At 34.3% G+C, this 21,546-nt stretch overlaps 1 protein-coding gene across 1 annotated transcript; it reads right to left on the bottom strand.

Moving 5' to 3' along the window:
- Positions 1–9,140: 9,140 nt before the first annotated feature.
- Positions 9,141–17,112, bottom strand: ANKRD7 (ankyrin repeat domain 7; the record flags this gene model as incomplete). Its single annotated transcript, XM_081283308.1, has 5 exons — positions 9,141–9,282; positions 9,806–9,912; positions 10,716–10,889; positions 11,051–11,165; positions 16,910–17,112. 5 exons carry the CDS (start codon positions 17,110–17,112, stop codon positions 9,141–9,143), a joined length of 741 nt encoding a protein of 246 aa, XP_081139434.1.
- Positions 17,113–21,546: the final 4,434 nt, after the last annotated feature.

The following is a 21,546-nucleotide window of genomic DNA, read 5'->3' on the forward strand; positions in this document are numbered from 1 at the left end:
GTCCACTGAGACTCAGGCTTAAGAAGCAGATGCTATCTATGCACACTCATCTCAGGGAAGATGGTAAGAACACAAGAAGGTAGGGGCTTCTGTTAGAAAAGACAAACTGTCACTTCCACCTGTATTGCTTTGTGTCATGGAAAGTCACATGGGCCAACTAAGTAGGCAGGAAGGAGAAAAGGATCAATATTCTTGCTGAACAATATTCCGATTTATTTTAATTCCATAACACTAAGGAGAGGGGCTCAGAATAGAACCAGTTAGCATAGAAAGTGGCAAATAGGAGACACTAGGACAACACAAGATGGTAATCTTTATCAAAATTGGAGGGACTTATTCTGGGTGAAAATGCAATTAAAACAAGCTACCACTGTAACCCAGGTAAAAGTATGGTCCCAGGGTTTCTGGAAGACAGCAGTAATCCCAGCGGCTTGGGAGGCTGAGGCAGGAGGATGGCAAGTTCAAAGACAGCCTCAGCAATGGCGAGATACTAAGCAACTCAGTGAGACCCTGTCTGTAAATCAAATGCAAAAAAGGGTTAGGCTCAGTGTTTTGAGTGCCCTGAGTTTAATCCCTGGTACCCCTCCACCCTCCAAAAAAGAGAGCAATGTAGCAACTTACCCAGAGATAAGCTGGTGTCAGCCTATGCAGGCTTCAGTGAGATACCAAAAAGAGAAAATTTTTCTGTACATTTGTGTGATGGAGCTGGGCAGGGTCACCACCATGTTCATAGAATGCCTTTGAAAATGAGAAAAAAAAATTGTCCTTTCTTTCTTTGACAGACCTGTGTCAATGCACATGGTTTAACCAACCCCATCTGCTCCCTCTACAAAAGCGTTCTAAATCTGCACAAATTTATAATTCTAATTGGCTAAGAGAAGAGGGGGAGTTAAAGTTTGAGGACTTCAATTATGTAAAAGTACATTTCTTCAAGCTGTCCACATGAGTGGGAAAAGCAATCCATTTACATGGCTGTTAAAAGGAAATATGAATATTCATGTGAAGTTGGATATGTATTAGTTATTTTCTATTATTAAACTTCTGAAGGAAAAGTAAATATGCTTTATTTTATATATTGCCATTCACACTAAAAAGTAATTTACCTTTCGACAATATTCAATTTAAATACTTGAGATAATTTACAAAGAATTGTGTACAGAGGTATTATAATAATAGAGAAACAAAGCTAACACTTTAAACTCAAGTCAAGTATCTGCACTATACCTGCACTACAACAAATGGAGTGCATAGTTTCCCAAAATGGATAGTCAACACAAACTAAATAATACACAAGATTCTTTTTCTGTTCCATCTAATTGTTTTATTAGATGTCCTATGTCAAAACTGCATCCAGTCTTTACAGCCTTCTTCAAATCTCCTCTACCTCACCAATGTTAACCTGAAGGTGAGCCCCATAAATCATCTCTCCCTCTGATTCTTCAGTGTTGTACTGATGTCTCTATTATAAAATTTTGTTATATTTGAGCAAGTTTTGATTGGAAGAACCAAAGAAACTCTTATTTCTCTCAGGCTAGGTTAAAAAAGAATTTTCCTTTTTGCTTGAAATTATCACCGAACCAACCCTTTCTAACCTACACTAGGTAGTTTACCACTCCTTCTTATCCACTTTTGGCAGAGGTAAAATTCACTTACATAGTTGAAAAACCTGGAGCAGACTAATCATTTGCAAACTCACTGAGGACAGAAAATAGAGAAAATCTTTTTCATCTTGGCTCCCCAGCATATGATATGGAATCCAAATCAGGGTTCTCAGTCTCTGTACTATGGCACGTTGGGCCAATTACTCATCATGGGGGGCTGTCCTGTATATTGTAAGGTGTTTAGCAATATTTCTCCCCAGTCTTGACAAAACAAAAATCTCTCCAAATGTATCCTGGGTGAGGGGGAGGCAAACTTTTCCCAATAAGAAACACAGACAGTATGAAAAAAAAATGTTCATCATCTCTAATAATTAGAGAAATGCAAATCAAAACTACTCTAAGATTTCATCTCACTCCAGTTAGAATTGCAGTTATCAAAAATTAAACAACAATAAGTATTGACAAGGATGTGGGGAGAAAGGCACACTCATAACATTGTTGGTAGGACTGCAAACTAATTCAACCACTCAGGAAAGCAATATGGAGATTCTTGGAAAACTGGGAATGGAACCACCATTTGACTCAGGTATCCCACCCCTCAGTTAATACTCAAAGAACTTAAAAACAACATACTACAGAGTTGCAGCCACATCGATGTTTGTGGCAGCTCAATTCACAATAGCTAAACTGTGGAATCAACCTAAACGCCCTGCAGTAGATGAATGGATAAAGAACTTTGCTATATATACACAATGGACTATTACTCAGAGTAATAAAGAGAATAAAATTATGGCATTTGCAGGTAAATGGATGGAGTTGGAGAATATCATTCGAAGTGGATGCTAATCCATTATGGGGAGGCATGGGAAAACTGGAGGAACTTTGGGCAAAGTGGGGATGGACAGGAGGCATGGGGGCAGGAAAGATGGTGGATTGTGATGGACATTATTACCTTAGGTACATGTATGACTGCACATATGGTGTGATGCTACATCATGTACAATCAGAGAAATAAGAAGTTGGGCTGCATTTGTGTATAATGAATCAAAATGCATTCTGCTGTCATATATACCTGATTTAAAAAAAAAAGAAAAGAAACACAGACAAAAATTATAATGTAAATTAAATATTTATTGCTGTGATGTCAGGAACTTTCAGGAGGTTTCCTCCACTTTACTTCTTCCAGTATTACCTAGGACTAGAAGGAAGGAATTCAACAAATATATTTAAATAAATGAATAGTTCAAATAAGTTGCAAATATTACTAAAATTTTCATTCTGAGCCATTAAACATGGAGTTTATAAGGATGACATATTCATCCATTCCTGAGAGAGATTTGAGGTGGTATATTGGTTAATGGCACAAATTCTAGTATCAGACTGGCTAGGTTTAAATCCAAGTATATGGGTTTCTATCCAGCTTTCAACTTACTAGCATAAACCTTTAGCAAGTCATTAACTATGTTGCACATCAATGTCCTTATCTTAAAATGAGGATACAAATATTTCTACCTTCTCAAGACTGTGTGAAGCTAGGATATGTAAAGCTCTTGGAAAGTGTCTGACTTTTTAATTATTATTATGCACTTAAAAGACTGAATACCTACCATACACCAGAGATTTAAAAAGTGGTACGAAACAAAAAGTTCAAGCTATCAGAGTGTTAATTCTAAAAAGTAAAGAGGAGAGCAATGAAAAGCAACTCGATTAAGTTACAGCAGGACAGAGCAGCCACTGGGGTCCTGTGTGAGAAGAGGAAGCTTTCCTAAGTGACAACTAAAGGAAGAGTCTTCCAGGGGCACAGTCCTAAAGCCAGGCCATACTTAGTATCTTTAAGGTATAGCAAGGAGCACAGTGAAAACTGCACAAAACATATTGTGTTTTTAAAGAGAAAAATGTAAAATTGTAAATCCTCTTCAAGGGGGAAAGAAAGCTAAGCAGATGATTACCAAAACATTCCAAAAAGTTTAACACATGTTTGTTTGGGTGAAAAGACTATGGGTGATGTATTTTCTTTTTTTTTTTTTTTTTTCCTGTCATACCTAAGTTTTCTAAATATGTATTACTGTAATATTTCTAAAAATTCAAAAAAAGCTTTATCAATGACAGTAGTTATAAATAAAATTGAATTCCCATTTACAAAGTATTGCATGTAATTTTTCCTCTACTCTGTAGCTGACATGTTAGCATTTTTATTTTACTTCAATATTTTAATACATGCCTAACACAGCTTACACTTACGATTATTCTATTTAACATTTTGACTACAAATTCTTCCCCATCTATATTCAGAATATGAATTGAATCTTTTCAACTGAAGGTTCACAATGTAGAAGTTTGTCTCTAGAAATGTCTTCATGTCTAGGAAGGTTAAAGAAATTGTTTTCCATTTAACAAACTTCTTTTCAAATGAGTAGCTATGACAGTTTACTTAACTGCTCTTATAAAACAGATCATTCTAATTTAAGGAAGAAATTAAAAAATTGTGAAAATGAAATTATACACCTAAAAAACAAGTTATAATAATGACTTCATTTATATCCAAATAGTTTCACTCCAAACTATATTTCTTAAATCCTATGCTTCAGCTACAACACAATTACAATTTAGCAATAATACTCCTAATTTAGTCATTTTAAGAAATGATTAAGTTGCCCCCTTTTCAATCTGACAGAAATACAAATTTTAAGTTTATCACCTTTTGCAAGGCTTATTGGGAATTTTCTTTACCCAATATTTCTATTATGCTTCAAAATATATAAAGATTAACCATTTGTTGAAAACTGGAAATACATATTGCTAAGAAGAAATGACTGGGGGTAGTTTTAAATGTTCACCTGCCAGAGACAACTCAAATATAGGAGTATTTTTTATATAGTTTCTACTGCTTTTGTTCACTTAGGAAATGAAGTGTCTATCACAGAAACTCTTATCTCTTATAGATGTGTGGTTTTTTTAAAGACATATAAGGAAAAATAAGAGTATGTGCAAAGAGGAATTCAAGGAAATTCTTAAGTCAACAGGGAGTCAACAGGGCCAACTGTTGTAAGCATTATCTTTATAGATCTGAGGAAATAGAGAGTGTGAATGATTGTAACATTTGTATGATTTACCGCCACCATGCTCCTTCCATGGTCTTTTTTTTCATGCTGTGGGTGAAGATTAGGGTAGGATTATGGTTGCTGGGAATGCAGAAAATAGTTGCAAGAATTGTTGTTCATTCAACAAAAAAAGTCAGCATATACCAATTTTTTTTTAAAAAAGCTACATTTTAAATAGTTATGGGTATTTTTTGAAAATGAACACCAAAAATTAATTTAGTAGATGCAGGTAAACTGAATTCTTCACAGTGTTGTTGGTTTGTCAGTCAGTGGTCCTGGGATTGAACCCCAGGATTGCTTTACCACTGAGCTACATCCCCAGCATTTTTTTTAGAGAGAGAGAGAGAGAGAGAATTTTAATATTTATTTTTTTAGTTTTCGGTGGACACAACATCTTTGTTTGTATGTGGTGCTGAGGATCGAACCCGGGCCGCACGCATGCCAGGCGAGCGCGCTACCGCTTGAGCCACATCCCCAGCCCCTAGCATTTTTTATTTTTTGAGACAAGGACTCACTATGAGAGGGGTGGGTCTCACTAAATTGCTGAGGCTGGCCTCAAACTTGCAATTGTCCTGCCTTAGCCTCCGAAATTGCTGAGATTATAGATGTGCTCTACCACTCCTGGAACAAATAATGTTACTTAACTGTAAAGTCTACATAAAGAATTGGTACATATTATATTAAATATTATCGAATATATTTATCTGAAATGTCTCATGCAAAATCTGGGTATTTTTATAACTAGTTAAGAGACTACGGATTTAAAAGGTTCTTAATCAGTCACATCTTTTTTTTTTATTGATTGTTCAAAACATTACAAAGCTCTTGACATATCATATTTCATACATTTGATTCGAGTGGGTTATGAACTCCCATTTTTACCCCGTATACAGATTACAGAATCACATCGGTTACACATCCATGTTTTTACATATTGCCATACTAGTGACTGTTGTATTCTGCTATCTTTCCTATCCTCTACTATCCCCCCTCCCCTCCCCTCCCATCTTCTCTCTCTACCCCATCTACTATAATTCATTTCTCTCCCTTGATTTTTTTCCCTTTCCCCTCACATCCTCTTATATGTAATTTTGTATAACAATGAGGGTCTCCTTCCATTTCCATGCAATTTCCCTTCTCTCTCCCTTTCCCTCCCACCTCTCGTCCCTGTTTAATGTTAATCTTTTTCTCACGCTCTTCCTCCCTGCTCTGTTTTTAGTTGCTCTCCTTATATCTAAGAAGACATCTGACATTTGTTTTTTAGGGATTGGCTAGCTTCACTTAGCATAATCTGCTCTAATGCCATCCATTTCCCTGCAAATTCCATGATTTTGTCATTTTTTAGTGCTGAGTAATACTCCATTGTGTATAAATGCCGCATTTTTTTTAATCCATTCATCTATTGAAGGGCATCTAAATTGGTTCCACAATCTAACTATTGTGAATTGTTCTGCTATGAACATCAATGTAGCAGTATCCCTATAGTACGCTCTTTTCTTTATATTACATTTTCAGTCAATACAGTGTTAGAATATTTCTAATCACAAATGTTCTTAAGAACAATTTCAAAATAGAGAAAAAATTAATTTTTGCATTTAAATATTAATTAAGAAAGCTATTTCCCTTTCTAAAATCAAAAGACAACAACAACAACAACAACAAAACTACTTGCTCAATTACTAGCTTACCTTCCTTCAGCTCTCTTGAATTACAAGTAGTATCCATTGTTGTATCTTCAGAGTGTTTGTTCAACTGTCTTCTACTTTTCATAACTAGCAGTTAATTGATGATATCTAGTCACAAAGAGAATTCCAACATTCATAAATTTCAATTCAACTCATATCATTATCAAGTCAAAATTTTTCCTAGTCTATCACATATTCCCTCAAGCTTCCTTGCAAGCCTACCCTATTGACAGACACCATTTTTTCCCATGCACTCCCATTCTCTGACATTTCTTCTCTTTCTGCTATCACGAATATAATTTTTAAGAGCCACAAAGTAGAAAAAAAATGATTTCATGTTATACTTGATACATTCATTTGCTAGGGCTATCACAACAAAACACCAATCTGGATGGGTGGCTCAAACAAGAATTTATTTTTTCACAGTTCTCTAGCCTGGACATTCATAATTAAGGTGCTGGTGGTGCTATTTCCTTTGAGGGCCATAAGGGTATGATCTGTCCCAGGCCTCTCATTGGCAACTTTTATTAAATGTAGATGCCTGTCATCTTGCTTCTCCTCACATAAGTTGTCCCTCTGTCCTTATCTACTCTTCTTAAGACACAAATCAGATTGGATTAGGGTCCAGCCTACTAGCCTTAAATTGATCACCTCTTCAAAGGCCCATGTCCAAAAAAGTCACAGCCTGAGGTACTGGGGTTAGTGCTTTAATATTAATTTTGAGGATGCATAATTCAGTAGATTGTTAACAAAGTGATGATTTAGGTTTAACAAATTAACTTGGTCAGGGACTAAACACATCCAGTAAAGAATACTTTTCCTCCACTCCCCAAAATGTTCATTTTAGTCATTTAATAATAGGCTTACAGTTTCAGAATTTCAGTGCCAGGAAAGAAGAGGTATATGAGTTCAATCTAACTTTAAAATAAATATTATTCTCGCATCTGAGACAGTTTATTTTTTTAAAACTACATGAGAAAGACTGTCTAGGCTTCCACTCTTACTAAGCCATAGAACCTATAAAGCAGGGAGGAGAGCTAACAAATGATGCTAAAAAGTGGAGACCATGTGTTTAAGTATGCTAGATAGGCAACAGCTACTCAAGCAATAAAATCACAACTGTGGAAAACTTAGTTAAAATGAGAAAAAAAAGGACAGGGGAAATTAGATTGTAGCTTAGAAAAGTCATTTGCAGCTTTTATTAAATGCTGAGGGTACTACATCCTAAAGTTAATCCTTAGTCATTATTAGTTACCTCTCTTCCCTTTTACTTCTTCAAAGAAAAAAAAAATATATATATATAATATATTTCTCAGACACTGGAAATATGAAAACAACACTGACAGAGTAAAAATGTCCTAGTAAACATGCTTCTATTTATTCTTAAATTAATGATGGAACAACTTACAAAAAGACACTGAAGGAAATGAAAAATTGTGAGCCCTCCATATAAAAAACCAATAATGGTTTCCTAAAACTTGTACATGTAAGTAAAGTATTTCAAATATGTAAGTACTATTTTTGACTAATAGATACATTACTAAAAAGTCACACGTGTCACCTAGTTTCACATACTAAAACCTTTTTATGTGTTGGGGAAATGTCCATATTTAAAAGGATCAGTTAGAGATCTCTTTTACAAAGTGAAGAATCTTTTTAAAATATGCATATTCACCAATAATTTATCTTTTTATTTTCATTTAAATGTGTGTTTGTGTGTATATGCATGTGTGTATAAAAAAACCTAGGTAATACAAGATATTCATGTCCAATATTACAAAGAAAAAATACTATATTCAATTAGGGTTCATATAGTTAATAAAATATGAGTTTCTTAGTGTCTTAAATTAAATTAATTAAGACTTTAAAAATAAACCTTTTGGGGCTGAGGATGTGGCTCAAGTGGTAGCACACTCGCCTGGCATTATGTACATGGCGCTGGGTTCAATCCTCAGCACCACATAAAAATAAATAAAGATGTTGTGCCCACCAAAATTAAAAAATAAATATTAAAAAATTCTCTCTCTCTCTCTCTTTAAAAAAATAAATAAACCTTTGAATATGCACACTTTTTATGTGAAACTAATAGATTAAGAGATATTTCTAAAATATAAAGTAAGTGAAAGAACAAAGCAGTAAACTAGAAAAAATAAACAAGGGGAAAAACCATGCATAATTTAACATTGTCTTTAAAATAAAATTATAAAAAATATTCTGTACATTGCTTGACTTCATTAAATTCTGTCCATTATATCTTATTTTTTCATTGACTTAAAAATTAGAAATGCATGTTCATACAGGAAAATGTTTTGTTAATTATGTAATGAAAACATACTTAAGAATTCTGGAAATTTATCAAACTGAAGTTAGTTAAAAATATTAATAATATTCAAAACATATTTAAAATCTTTACATTTGTAAGGTATAAGAACAATGAAAATACATTGTGTGAACTAATCATCTTTTGTGTAACTCAATTACCCGTATGTGTTACTAATGGCTTATGTTACTGGTGTGAGAATCTTTGTCCTTAGCCAATTCCCATGCCACTGGGAGTTCAATTTTGACTCAACTCACCTGACTTTCTTATATGAACTGGAACCTTCAAATGTAGGAAATCAAGGATCTCTAGATTCATAGGTCAGAGTTTGTATGTGGTTACCCTTGCTGCTGAGCCTATTCCTACTTTGATCTTTGGGGTTCATTCTTTGTTCCTTAAGATCAAGCATCACATGAAAATACATAAATACCACTTACATAGTAAAACCATTAAAGGAAGCATAGTCCTCAGCTGTGAATCCATAAATATCTTGGCAAGAGAGGTCAACATCTTGCTGAAGAAGAAGACTTACTAAACTTGTTGGTTCCTCACTGAGAGCAATCATAAGGGCTGTTCTAGAGTAAGAGATAAACAAATTTAGTCTTCTGAGTTTATCATCCTAATATAGGATTTCCATTAGGAAAATCCAAGGCAACAATGTAAAAAGTAGGGCAGATCTGTCAAAAAAGGTTTGTCGATCACAGATTAAGGAGTCTAAAAGATAAGAATCCCTAGGAAACAGCCAGCTGCATGGATTTCAGTGTCAGCTCCCTGGAAGGCTAGTGTTTGCAAGATGTCTCATAATTCCACAGAAAAGAGTGTGTCTGTGACCCTGGGTCTACTATCCCCTTTAAAACACAACATTTAATCTTCTATATAAATGTCCAATATTATTAATCAGTAATAAATCTATCAATCTGGTCTAACTGTTGAATTTTATTGACTAAAAAAAACTGATTCTGAGAATCTTAAGTACTTTGCAGAAAATCATGTCATATAATCTCATCTATCTTTTCTCAATACCAAATATGTGTGTGTGTATAATTCTCTTAAGTAGCTGCAGTTATATGCAATATTATTTAGCTTTAGTAATTATACCTTTGATTCTTATCTGAAGCATTCACATCTGCTCCTTTCTTCAGAAGAAATTTTACCATATTTTCATTATTTTCAACAATGGCAAGTAGAAGTGGGGTATATCCATCCTATAAAAATTATTTCAAAGTTATTATTTAGAACATTGTGTAAGAATTAGTGCCTTTTAGATTTCATTATATTAAAAAGTGAATGCTTATAAGAAACTTCTGAATATACACTTCAAATTTCAAAATATTTTGATACAGAACAAAATATGATTTCAAAGATCAAGAGAGTGACTTAGAGTTGAGCCATTTAAAAACTGAATTTCTATTTTAGGCTTAATTTAAATTGTGGGTAAGAACAGCCTGGAGTAATTAAGTGATGAGTACCTATCATTTGATTCACATTTCATAATGTAATAATTGGATTTCTTTAGAGCTTCACTTCAAGACTGGCATTTATTTGGGGCTATCAGACAAAATATCAGCAAACTCAGGTGCTAAGAGGCTTTTTGAAAAAATATTCATCAGTTATTCAAAATAGTTCAAAGGTGAGTTAGATTACTTTTAGTGTAGTAACACCTGTTATTCACAAGTATATGAATAAAATAGAAAAAAACGGGGTTTCAGATTTTATCAACACTCATTTATATGGTAATCAAATAGTTCTCATTTGATACGGACCTTTGAACAATTATGGTTAAATATGATATTACTTTGTTGGTCAGAGTTTCAGTTGGCAATTAAATGGAGACTTTTTAAAAAGGAAAAATGTTATCAGTTTTTAATAATCTCTCCTTCTCCCCAGTCCAGTTTGGAAAATTCATTCTCTTTATAAAACATGCATTACTACTATATGAATTATCTGAAATGAATGTTCTCTTTAGTTGCTTTCTAAAATACAAGTTTTTTCTTTAATAGAAAACTACCTTATTTTTAGCTTCCAGATTCGCTTTGTGTTCAAGTAGTTTTCTGACTAATGAGACATTTTGACCACACACAGCATAATGAAGAGCAGTATTATAATGAAAATCCACCAGATTTGGGTCTGCACCATGGCTTAGAAGAACAGTAGCACAATTCTCCTTTTGAAATTGAACCGCCTATCAATACAACAAGAATAGATGAGTAATCAATTTACTACTCAGGATATGATATATTAAATTAATGTTTAATACTATGTTTTAAAGCATGAAAATCAATAATAGTTAACTGAAAGAACTCAAGTATATTACAACTGAAAAGGAAAAAAATTAGAACATACCTTAATCAGTGTAGATTTGTTTTCATCATCTTGAACATTTATTTTGCATTTTTTCTTAGTTAAGTGAGAGCTGTTATGTGTATATCCACTAGTACAGGCCAGATGTAAAGGTGTTCTATATCAATATAATGAAACATGAATTTAAATATAAGTCTTATTGGTAAAGTTTCTCATTATACCCCCCAAAAAGCTAAATTTATGTTAGAATATTTGCTTTGTGTGCTTATTTATATTTATACAAAATTTACATTAATTATAATTGCTTTTTACTGGATTTAAAATTATGTGAAAATGCTTTGAAGAGCAAATATTTAATATGTTCACTTAAGGGTAAACTGAACCCTACTGAGTTTAGAATAGGTTTCTCTTTCAAATGCCAAAATGGTATATGGACCTTAGAAAGATGATAAGATTGGATATCACTATAAAATTTAGAAATGATCTCAAAACCTTCAAATATAACTAATAGGTAATGGAGAGAAGAGACATTGACTATTCAATGGCAAGCTACCCCTAATAATTGTATGTTTCTCTCTCTTTGTTCAGATATTAAAGTTGGCATCTGCATCTAAAAAAAAATACAGTAAAAGCTGAAGGACTCTTTAAATTTTAGATGTAAACCTAATTTTAAATAATTATACTAATTTCTATTTCTCAAAGAACCCTACTGTAAATAGTCTACCAGAAACCAAGCACATATCTGTGAATTATGAAGAATACAAATTATACCCATTTGAATTTGGCAAGTTTTAGCCCAGACTGGCCCTTACTAATCTTGTATTTATTTATTAAGGTTTATTATTTATTTATTATTTTTCTTTGTATTTATAAAATTTCATAATAAAGAGTATATATATATATATATATATATATATATATATATATATATATGGCCCATGGTCCAAAAATGACATTTTTATGTCATTTTTTTGCTTTGCTTTAGTTTCTCAGAAGTACTTCATAGGTGTCTAAACTGACCTGTTATTGACACAAAGGAGTAGCAAAAAGGTGCCTCTCAAAGACTTAAAAATAAGATAATTTTTAAAAAGCTAAACTAACAAAACCAGTATACAATGACATAACTTACCACATATGCGAGTAAACTAAGAAAGCATGAAAATAACTTTCAACAGTTTTGGAATGCTATATTCCAGTCCAGTATAGTTTAACAAAAGGAAATATTATAATATTTCGAAAATATAAAAAGCAGAACTCTAATCCATTATTCTTTAGATAAAAAAAAGACTTTACAGGAAGAAGAGGAATCAGTTTGAATGGCAGTAATGGAACCAGAGTTCACTCATAAATAATCAACATCCTTCATGGAAAAGACAATCTAAGTTTAAGGAACACAAACTTTCCAGCTATAAGAAAGGAATGCTTTGTTGTGATTTTATCCTTACTAAGCAAATTTCTGGTGACTAATTTGGTTTCTCAACAATCCTGATACAAGAAAGCACTGGTTGATTTGTTTTTTTTTTTGTTGTTGTTGTTGTTTGTTTGTTTGTTTTGTTTTGTTTTTTTAGTTGGTGTTAATATTTATGATTTGGCTGAAAGATGCACTTCCATAAGTAATTGTAAGCTTTTAGAATCCTTGTCCAAATATACAGGGCTAAACAAATTTCATCATATCTAAGACATCTTCTTGCAATAGCATAAAAACCTTTTCATCTGTCTCCTTCAATGACATTAATATATATTAAGAATTTAGTCCCAAGGAACTTTGGTGATTTCTATCTATCATTAGATCTACTTCTGTATAAACTCTGCTTTTTAATTTATTAAACACAAAACAACAACAAGAAGAACAACAAAATAATGCTATACTGCTATCTCTAAAGAGAATGAAAAGAGTATTTGGCTAATCTCCAATATGTCTTCTTGTGATAACTTTCAGTTGCAGCTAGCAGCTATGAGCAGCTCAGAAGTGCTTGAAATATCCACGTTCCTTCAGGCCTGACAGGAGGGCCTGCAGGATGGGGTGAAACTACATACTCAGCACCTGTGGTTAGCATTACCAAACTACTGGGCCAGGAAACCGAGAGTCAGGGGCTTTAGGGCATGAAATCCCTGACTCAGTAAGCCTCCTCCCTTAGGGACAAAGACCCTTCCAGATTGCTTTCCACCATGACAGCCATATTTAGAGTTTCCTCACAGTGTGGTTACATTAGGTAGAAGATGATTGGCTTATGGATATTGTCTTGCTTATGTATGACAGACGGGCATGCCCCACTCTAACACTATAACAGTTGTGTGCATTCCAAAAATAAACTGAGCTACTGGATGATGACTTGAGGTTTGTCTCTTGCCAGTTCTCTCTCAACAGCTCCCACAGTCGGTGTGCTGATTCCGTGTCTCTACCCTCAGTGACTGAGGTAGCCCAGCAACTAATTGATCACACCAGTGACAGGAACGTATGCATCTTCTAAAAGTTGATGTTGCACCCCCGTGGATAATTTTACTCTTCTAGTTGAAGTCTAAAACCTACTTTCACAATTAAATCCTTGATGTTCTCCAACGAACTTAGGGAATTAGCCACAAATTCAATCAAATAATATAGCCATGAAGTATCCAGCTTTCTAAAGAAGTACTGAGTAATATATTTTGTGGTCTTTTACACAAACTCTGGAAACAAGAAAATCTGTTTTGAGCAAATATGGAAGACTATAGTGTTTGTAATATCATTAAAATCTTCAAGACAATCTTGTAAAGAGTTTTTACTTAGAATATTTGGCAGGTTTTCAAAGGAGTCATCCTGGTTTAAAAGACAAAATGTTTTAATAACATACGGGTTTCACATTTGCATTCATTTCATTTAAATTTTTAGGTTTAACTGTCCTTAAATTTCAGAGGGCACAAGTGGAGTACACAGCATATAACGTTCTTGTGGCCTCTTTTCCAACTGTTTATGTATATAATGCATATGTATATGCTTTGAGGCTGAGTGTTTTCCACCCAATATAAAAAACAAAAATGTGGGCTGGGGTTGTGGCTCAGTGTAGAGTGCTTGGCTCGCATGCATGAGAGGCACTGGGTTTGATCCACAGCACCACATAAATAAATTTTAAAAAAGAAAATAATGAAGGTATTGTGTCCATCTACAACTAAAAATAGTAAAAAAAAAATTACATGTTTTTAAAAACAGCTGAATGCAGAAGGCATTCATAGATATCTGAGAAATACTTTTAAATAATATTATTCCATTTGCTAAAAATCCTCAACTTTTATCAATAAATATTTATCCAGTGTAAGACTTTAGTATATATTGTTACTTAACTCACAGAACATATGTAACCAGAAATCTAAATCTAAAGGATCTCAAATAATAACCTAACTTTACACAAAAAAAAAAAAAACTAAAAAAAAAAGAACAAAAGAAGCCTAAAGTTACTAGAAGGAAATAAATAACAGTTTATAGGAAATAAATAAGAAGAAAATAAGAAACTAATATAAAAAAAATCAGTGAAGTTAAGGATCTTCCATTAACAAAACTGACAAACTCTTAGACCTGAAAAAAAGAGATAATAAAAAAATTTTAAAAATCAGAAATGAAAGAAGAGTCATTACAACTACAACTGATATGAAAAATATAAAAATGACCACGAGAGACTACTATGAGCAATTATATACCCACAAAGGGGTAACTAAGAAGAAATGAATAAATTCCTAACAAAATTCAACCTACCAACACCAAATCATTAAGAAGTTAAAATTCTGTACAGAACTATATAACTAGTATGGATATTGAAACAGTAATCACAAAACTTCCCAACAAAGAAAAACCAAAAACCATAGCCCTCATTGGTGAATCATACCAAATATTGAAAGAAGAATTAATATCAAACTAATACTAAAGAGGAAGAAATACTTCCAAATTCCTTTTCCAAGGCCAGCATTATCCTAATATTAAAGCTAGACAAAGAAACTACAAGAAAACTATGAGCCAACATCCTTGATGAATATAGATGCTAAAACCCTCAACAAATTTCTAGCAAACCAAATCCAGCAATGCATTAAAAGGATTCTGATATTTACACCTGAAATATAAGGATAGTTCAACAAACAAAAGGGGGGTGGTCAATTAATGTGATCAACCGAATTATCAGAATAAAAGAATAAAAACCATGATTTTCTCATTAGATGCAGAAAGAGCTTTTGAGAAAGTTCAACATCCTTTTATGATAACAACAACATACTAGGAAAAGAGAGAAATTACCTAAATATAATAAAGGCTGTATATATAAAAGCCCAACTTAACAGTATTCAAAGTGTTAAAAAAAAAAAAAAACAGAAAAGAGACTACCAATCAAAAATACTATACATGGCAAAATTCTTCTTCTAAACAAAACAACAACCCTCAAAGTTTTCCCCAAGATCAGGAATTAGGCAAATATGCTATTTCATGTAATATTGGAAGTCCTAGTCAGAGGAAAGTGACAAGAAATGAAATAAAAAGCATCCAATTGAGACCAGGGCAAAGGAAATGGAGTAGATAGCACTTTCCTGTCAATCTGTTGCTAACAGCCCTCCTTCTCCCCAGGGAAAGGGTCACACTTTCCAACATAAGCAATCACCCCCTGGATGGCTCTCTTCCTGCCTTTTATTCATGTTATCAAAGGGCAAAGAATTTCAGTAAATCAGGATGAAACTTTATCTCTAGGATAAACTCTAGAGATCTGCTGTACAACATTGCATGATAATGAAAATAATATATTGTACACTTAAAGATCTATTAAGAGAGTAGGTCAAATATTAAATGTTCTTACTAAAATAAATTCTGCTGCCCATGATAAAATTTGTAGATGAGGGCTGATTACATTTGTATTGATCAAGTAGTTGAACTTCCTGTTTTGAAACATTGCACTCTGAAGTACAAGACAGATGCTATAAATTACTTCTTATAGGGCTAAGCTTATATATACACCTAACTTGGGAGTCCCTCTACTTTTCAAACCAAGCTAAAGAGAAGCCCTTGAATCTGGAGATTATGGAAGTTTCTTGAAACATTGTAACTAAAGTAAGGTTAATGGTGTCACTGACAGTATTTAGTTGAATGCATTGAGTCAAGGGCCCTTTGGGCTATTACAGCCTCTGTGCTAAATTCCATGGAAATGAATGTGGTTACTGAAAATATGTCACGCTTATTCACCATTTTTATCTCCGAATTTAACACTCTGCTTTGTTTACATAGTGGTTACATATATTTGCCCCATATATTTGTTGAGTAAATTAATTCAAAGCCAAGCAAATTAATGCTTAGGAGAGTACAACATAGAAAAGGCAAAAATCGGGGCTGAGGCTAGAGCTCAGCGGTAGAGCGCTTGCCTCATACATGTGAGGCACTGAGTTTGATCCTCAGCACCACATAAAATAAATAAAAATTAAAAACAAAAAAGGCAAAAATCATCCTCTGTCCACAAAGTTTGATAACAAGTCTCTTTTTAATGTATGTCAATTGTTGATGTTTCTAAGTTTTAAAATCTTAAAAAATACTGTCCTAGGTAGTTGCCTCTTCACTGTTCGTAGTTTTCGATTAGTAAAAGACTATATGGCTAAGGACAACCTATACCAGAGAGCAAAACAACAAAATGGGGCAGAGGGAGTGCACTGAGGAATTAATACCAAGGGAGTTGTGGAGGAAATCAGGGAGGGCAGAGAGACCTTCAAACATGCAGGTAAGCATTCACAAAAAATTAACTAAGAATCATGGCCCCTGCACATGACCACTTCTCTGCCCAGGGAAACCCAGAGTGACAAGAGTAAAAAGGCCCAGGCACGTCTCTTTCCTGGATGGAGGGCCCAGTGGCCCCAGCGTGCCACCACTATGGCCCTTCCCTCAGGCTCTTCGGTTTTGCCCACCTGTGCTCTTTGTCCCGCATGTTCACATCGTGTTTCTTGAGCTGAAGGTACTCCTTCAATTTGTCCAAATCCCCATGTGAAGCAGCTTTGTGGAGTTTCTTTAAGTACCTAGTTCGGGGAGTGTAGTCCTGGCCTGTGGGCAGGCATGAGGAGCGGCTAGAAAACTCATCCTTCCTCTTCCAGAAGCTGAAAAGCCTCTTCATGGCTGTGAGGTCCTTAGTCAGATCAGGATGTTCCTAGGGCTCTTTAACTGACCTCCTCCTGTGGCTCCACTGGCTCCCAGATACTCCAGCCGGATCAGAAATGCAGGTGTGTGCAAACTTGGAGCTGCAGGCTTCAGCCCTCCGTTGCCTGGTAACGCCCAGCGTGGTTATGACCTAGTTCCAGGACCGGATTTTCACCTCCGACCTTGGCCTTACTACCTATTTCCTCTGCAATCTTCCTATTAGGTCATGAGCCCTTGGGGGGGGGGGGGGGGAATCCTACTGACTTACAGACAGGCTCTTCTTCCTCTGCCTCCAACCCCCTCCCATCCTCGCTTCCATATCACATGCTAATTTGTCTTTAATGATAACTATAATCCCTGGATAATCTCAATTTCAAACACTCTGCCATCTTCCAGAATTTCCTTGTGTTATATTCTTATCTAAGCCTAACCATTACTCTAAAGCTACCCCTAAAAGAAATCATATTCATGTATAAATGCACACATATATTCATGTGTGTATCTATCTATGTACATATTTAATATATACTCATGAATATATTCATATATATTCACTTACATATGTATACCCTAAAACTAGACCTGAAATTAACTCTACCATTAAGTAGAGAAAGAGAGGTTTATATACATTTTTATATATGTATACATATATATTCATATATACATTCATATACATACTCTCAAAAATGATCAATTACTTTGACACACCCAGTTCTAGTTATTCCTTTCTTATACTAACATGAACTTAGCTTATAGGATGATGACTCCAGAATTTGTAAGCCCCAAATTTATGCAATTTGAAGGTGTTCTCTAAGAAAAAAAATTACAAAATTATAAATGCAAAATTAAGTATAAAACTGAATATTCATTCAGAATCATAAAATTTTAACATATTGAATTTTGGCACGGGTCCAGCAAATGAAGGATTGGGGAAATTATGCATCTTTAACCTCATGTTAACATTACCTCTGCCACACATTTTTTTACTCTGCTTCTAGGTTGGAACATTCTTTGTTCTTATATTTATTACTGTGGTCTGGTCCTCAACCTTATTTTTTTTTTATTCTAAAACTCAACTGAAGGTTTTCCTATTTTAAGAAAAGTTGATATTATTATCTTTTCTTAAACAGTCTGTGTTTATTACACTTGCCTTTTATTCTCTGAGACTTACTCATTAGTGTTCCTAAAGAATGTCCTGCTGTAACCTAAATGACCATTTTTCATATTCCTTGAATTTTGCATGTGACAGTGGTTCTATCTAAAATTCATCTCCTTCTTGCTGGAGAAAGGGATTATAATGTTCCTTTAAATTTAGTCTAAGCACAGCCAACTGGGTTTGTAAAGATTGCTCTGATAGTGCTGGTCACAGTCTCCTACTTGCCTCTACTGTGGTTCCGGTCCTCACCGTTATCAGTGTGTTTTATATCTTTCTCATACATCAGTGTAGCATTATCCTCAAGACCAAGGAATATGCCTTCATCCTTTATATCCTTTCCCAATTACCTCACAGGGAGATGCAATAATACTTCCATCCAATGTGATCATGTAATTCTATTGACTGTATAAATCTTAAATTATAAAAATTTTATATGTTGGTGAAAAATTATCAAGGCATGGCAAAACATGGCATGTAATCATGTGGGTTTCTGTTCTATTGTTCCTGTGAGCAATGTGTATACCTGTGAATGTGTGTGTGGGCATGTATGTTTTACTGTATCACTGTAACCTTGTATATGAAAAATAGAAGATACATTCAGGGGAAACATGTTAAAGAATACCTGACATATTTGAAAATAATCTGACCTTATATGTCTTCTCGCTCCCAAATAACAACCTTCAACTGTTAACCAAGAAAAACAATTAATAAAAGAAAGATTTGGTCATGTAAGCAGATGCAGATCACCTTGAACAGAAACACATTCCAAATGTTTCTAGGGGCAAAAATAGAAACTACAGTACCATTTATACTCAAGAAAAACAAAAGAAAGCCATACTGAATTTATATATAATGAAGAAAATGGTAATTACTTTATCCAAAGGTTTCCTGAATATCACAGTTCTAATGTCTTTTGGAACTGTTTCATGCTGAGAACAAGACATACAGAAGAAACGTGAGATGCAGTTGTGTTCGGGGCTCTGGGGCTTTACAAAAATTTACTGTGTCTTTTAGGAATGATTGAACCCAGCACTTTATTCCCCAGTTTCAGTGACTAGTTCAGGCTCAATTGCTTTTGAATATGCCAAGTTATTAAAAACATGGAGAGAACTAAATGCATAGCTCAAAACTTTATAAATGGAGTTGGTAAGCAAGAACCTAGCCAAGTGTTACCATGAGAGATAAACAAGGCATTGATCCTATGAGCAAACATGATCATTTCTTGAGGACTTATAGAGACCTCACTCAGAAGCCAAACATCCAATTTAGCCATTTTCCTCAGTTTTTATTTTTAAACTTGCTGCACTCTAATTCAATCAAGCAGATTTCTCTACTTGATAGAAACAGATGACATAGTAGATGTCTTTGGACATGTTCTATGGGCTCTTGAAATCATATTGTAACTCAGTGACATCAAATCATTCTGATTTCAAGAGAACATCTAAACTATCTCCACTAAACTATTCTTGGAGCAGTCACTGATTTCCCATAAGCTTCTCCCCTAATGAGTCATATGCCTCACATCACATATCCAGGTACATTATTTGGCTTCTCCACGGCTTACTACACTGCTCTGGAACAACTGAGCTGAGAACATAACAACTGGGCATATTAATCCTCATTAGAGAATAAAATAAAATATATATTAGGTGTGAAGATAGCCTGAGTTTCCAATTTGTGGACACAATTAGGGAGTACTATATAAAATCTCCATGAATTAATTGAAACATTTAGGAAGATCTGCCTACCCCCAAATATGTGCTCTAAAATAAAACCAGGGTCTTAGCACTACCTGTCTTGAATCATTGGCCTGAGGTTTCTACTCCTAGTGTCACTTCACTAAATTGGTTGTCTCTAGAAGAAAATAGTTAACTTTACACACACATTATTCAGAGTTAGAGGGGATTTTGTTCCTCTTCTCTTAATGTATTATAATTTATTTATTATGTATTCTGAGTATTTGGGGAGGTATTTTATAAATGCAATGAGGAGATTGAAAGAAAAGAAAAAATTAGCAAAAAAAAACACCATATTTTTACAACAATACTGGGAGAATAGATACCACAGAATGAGTAAGAATCCTGAGAGCTTAGGCCTTGCTTCAATGATATACATCCTTGAACAAGCCTCACAAGATGAAAAAGAGCTTAAGTACAAGCAAAACTGAGTGAAACTTCTATTGATTTCATCTAGTTCTTGTCAATTAGAAATAAAACAACTTTAGGGCTGAGGCTGGAGCTCAGCAGTAGCACACTTGCTTGGCATGTGTGAGGCACTGGGTTCAATTCTCAGCACCACGTAAAATAAATAAAGGTCTATCAACAACTAAAAAGAGAGAGAGAGAGAGAGAGAGAGAGAGAGAGAGAGAGAGAGAGAGATAGATCAACTTAAAAAAGAAAGAAAGAAAACAACTTTAGATGATATTTTTATGAACCAACTCACATATGTCTCTGAAGGCTAGTGAGTGAGATCATTTTCAATTGTCACATTTATTTATGAGGCAATACCTTGGAAATATTAACACTGAATTTAAACTGACCAAGAAAACTTAATTTTTAAAAAATATTCAATCAACAGAAAACAGAAATTCATGAACATACGATAGAGGTATGGTGATAAATGCTCTACCACACTTAATCAATTTATGGAAAACCTATAACATGGAAATTAGAATTGTAAAATGTCAAGGCATATTCTCCATATTCTCCCGTATTGAGTATTTCAGAGAAGTATACACTCATTACGGTAGGTGTTGATTTGCTTTATGATTGACCTGCCTGAAAAAGAAAGTGAGATGTAATTTTATAGGTTCTGCTGATCCATGGACTTGGGGAGAGGTGTTCCTAGCCTCCCATGTTGTAGCCTTCACTGCCTTCTGAGAAGGCTCTCTCCCCTTGACCTAGGAGTCCAGCGATGCAGGTGGTTTCCATTTGGTAATTCATAAATGAGCAATAGACAAGCATCTGGTGCTACAAAATATAAACTATACTAATATTCAAAGTTTATTCTGAATAATTTCTTCTTTTCTACTCTAAAACATCTTCGTGATGTTGTTTGATGAGCTAGAACCAGAGAAAGCAGGTGGTACCAGGAGGCTGACCCAACTTTCAGCCCATCGGGTTTGGTATTCAGTGGGTCCAGCAAGTAGAATTTCAAGGATACTGAAGCGCCTCTGGGGAGCCTGGTGGGAGGTCACAGCCGAGAGAAGAATGTTGTAGCCAGAGTTTTGACTATTTCAGAATGCTTTACAGTTGG

Source organism: Spermophilus citellus, assembly GCF_964194105.1.
Source record: "Spermophilus citellus genome assembly, chromosome: 3".
Lineage (NCBI taxonomy): Eukaryota > Metazoa > Chordata > Mammalia > Rodentia > Sciuridae > Spermophilus > Spermophilus citellus.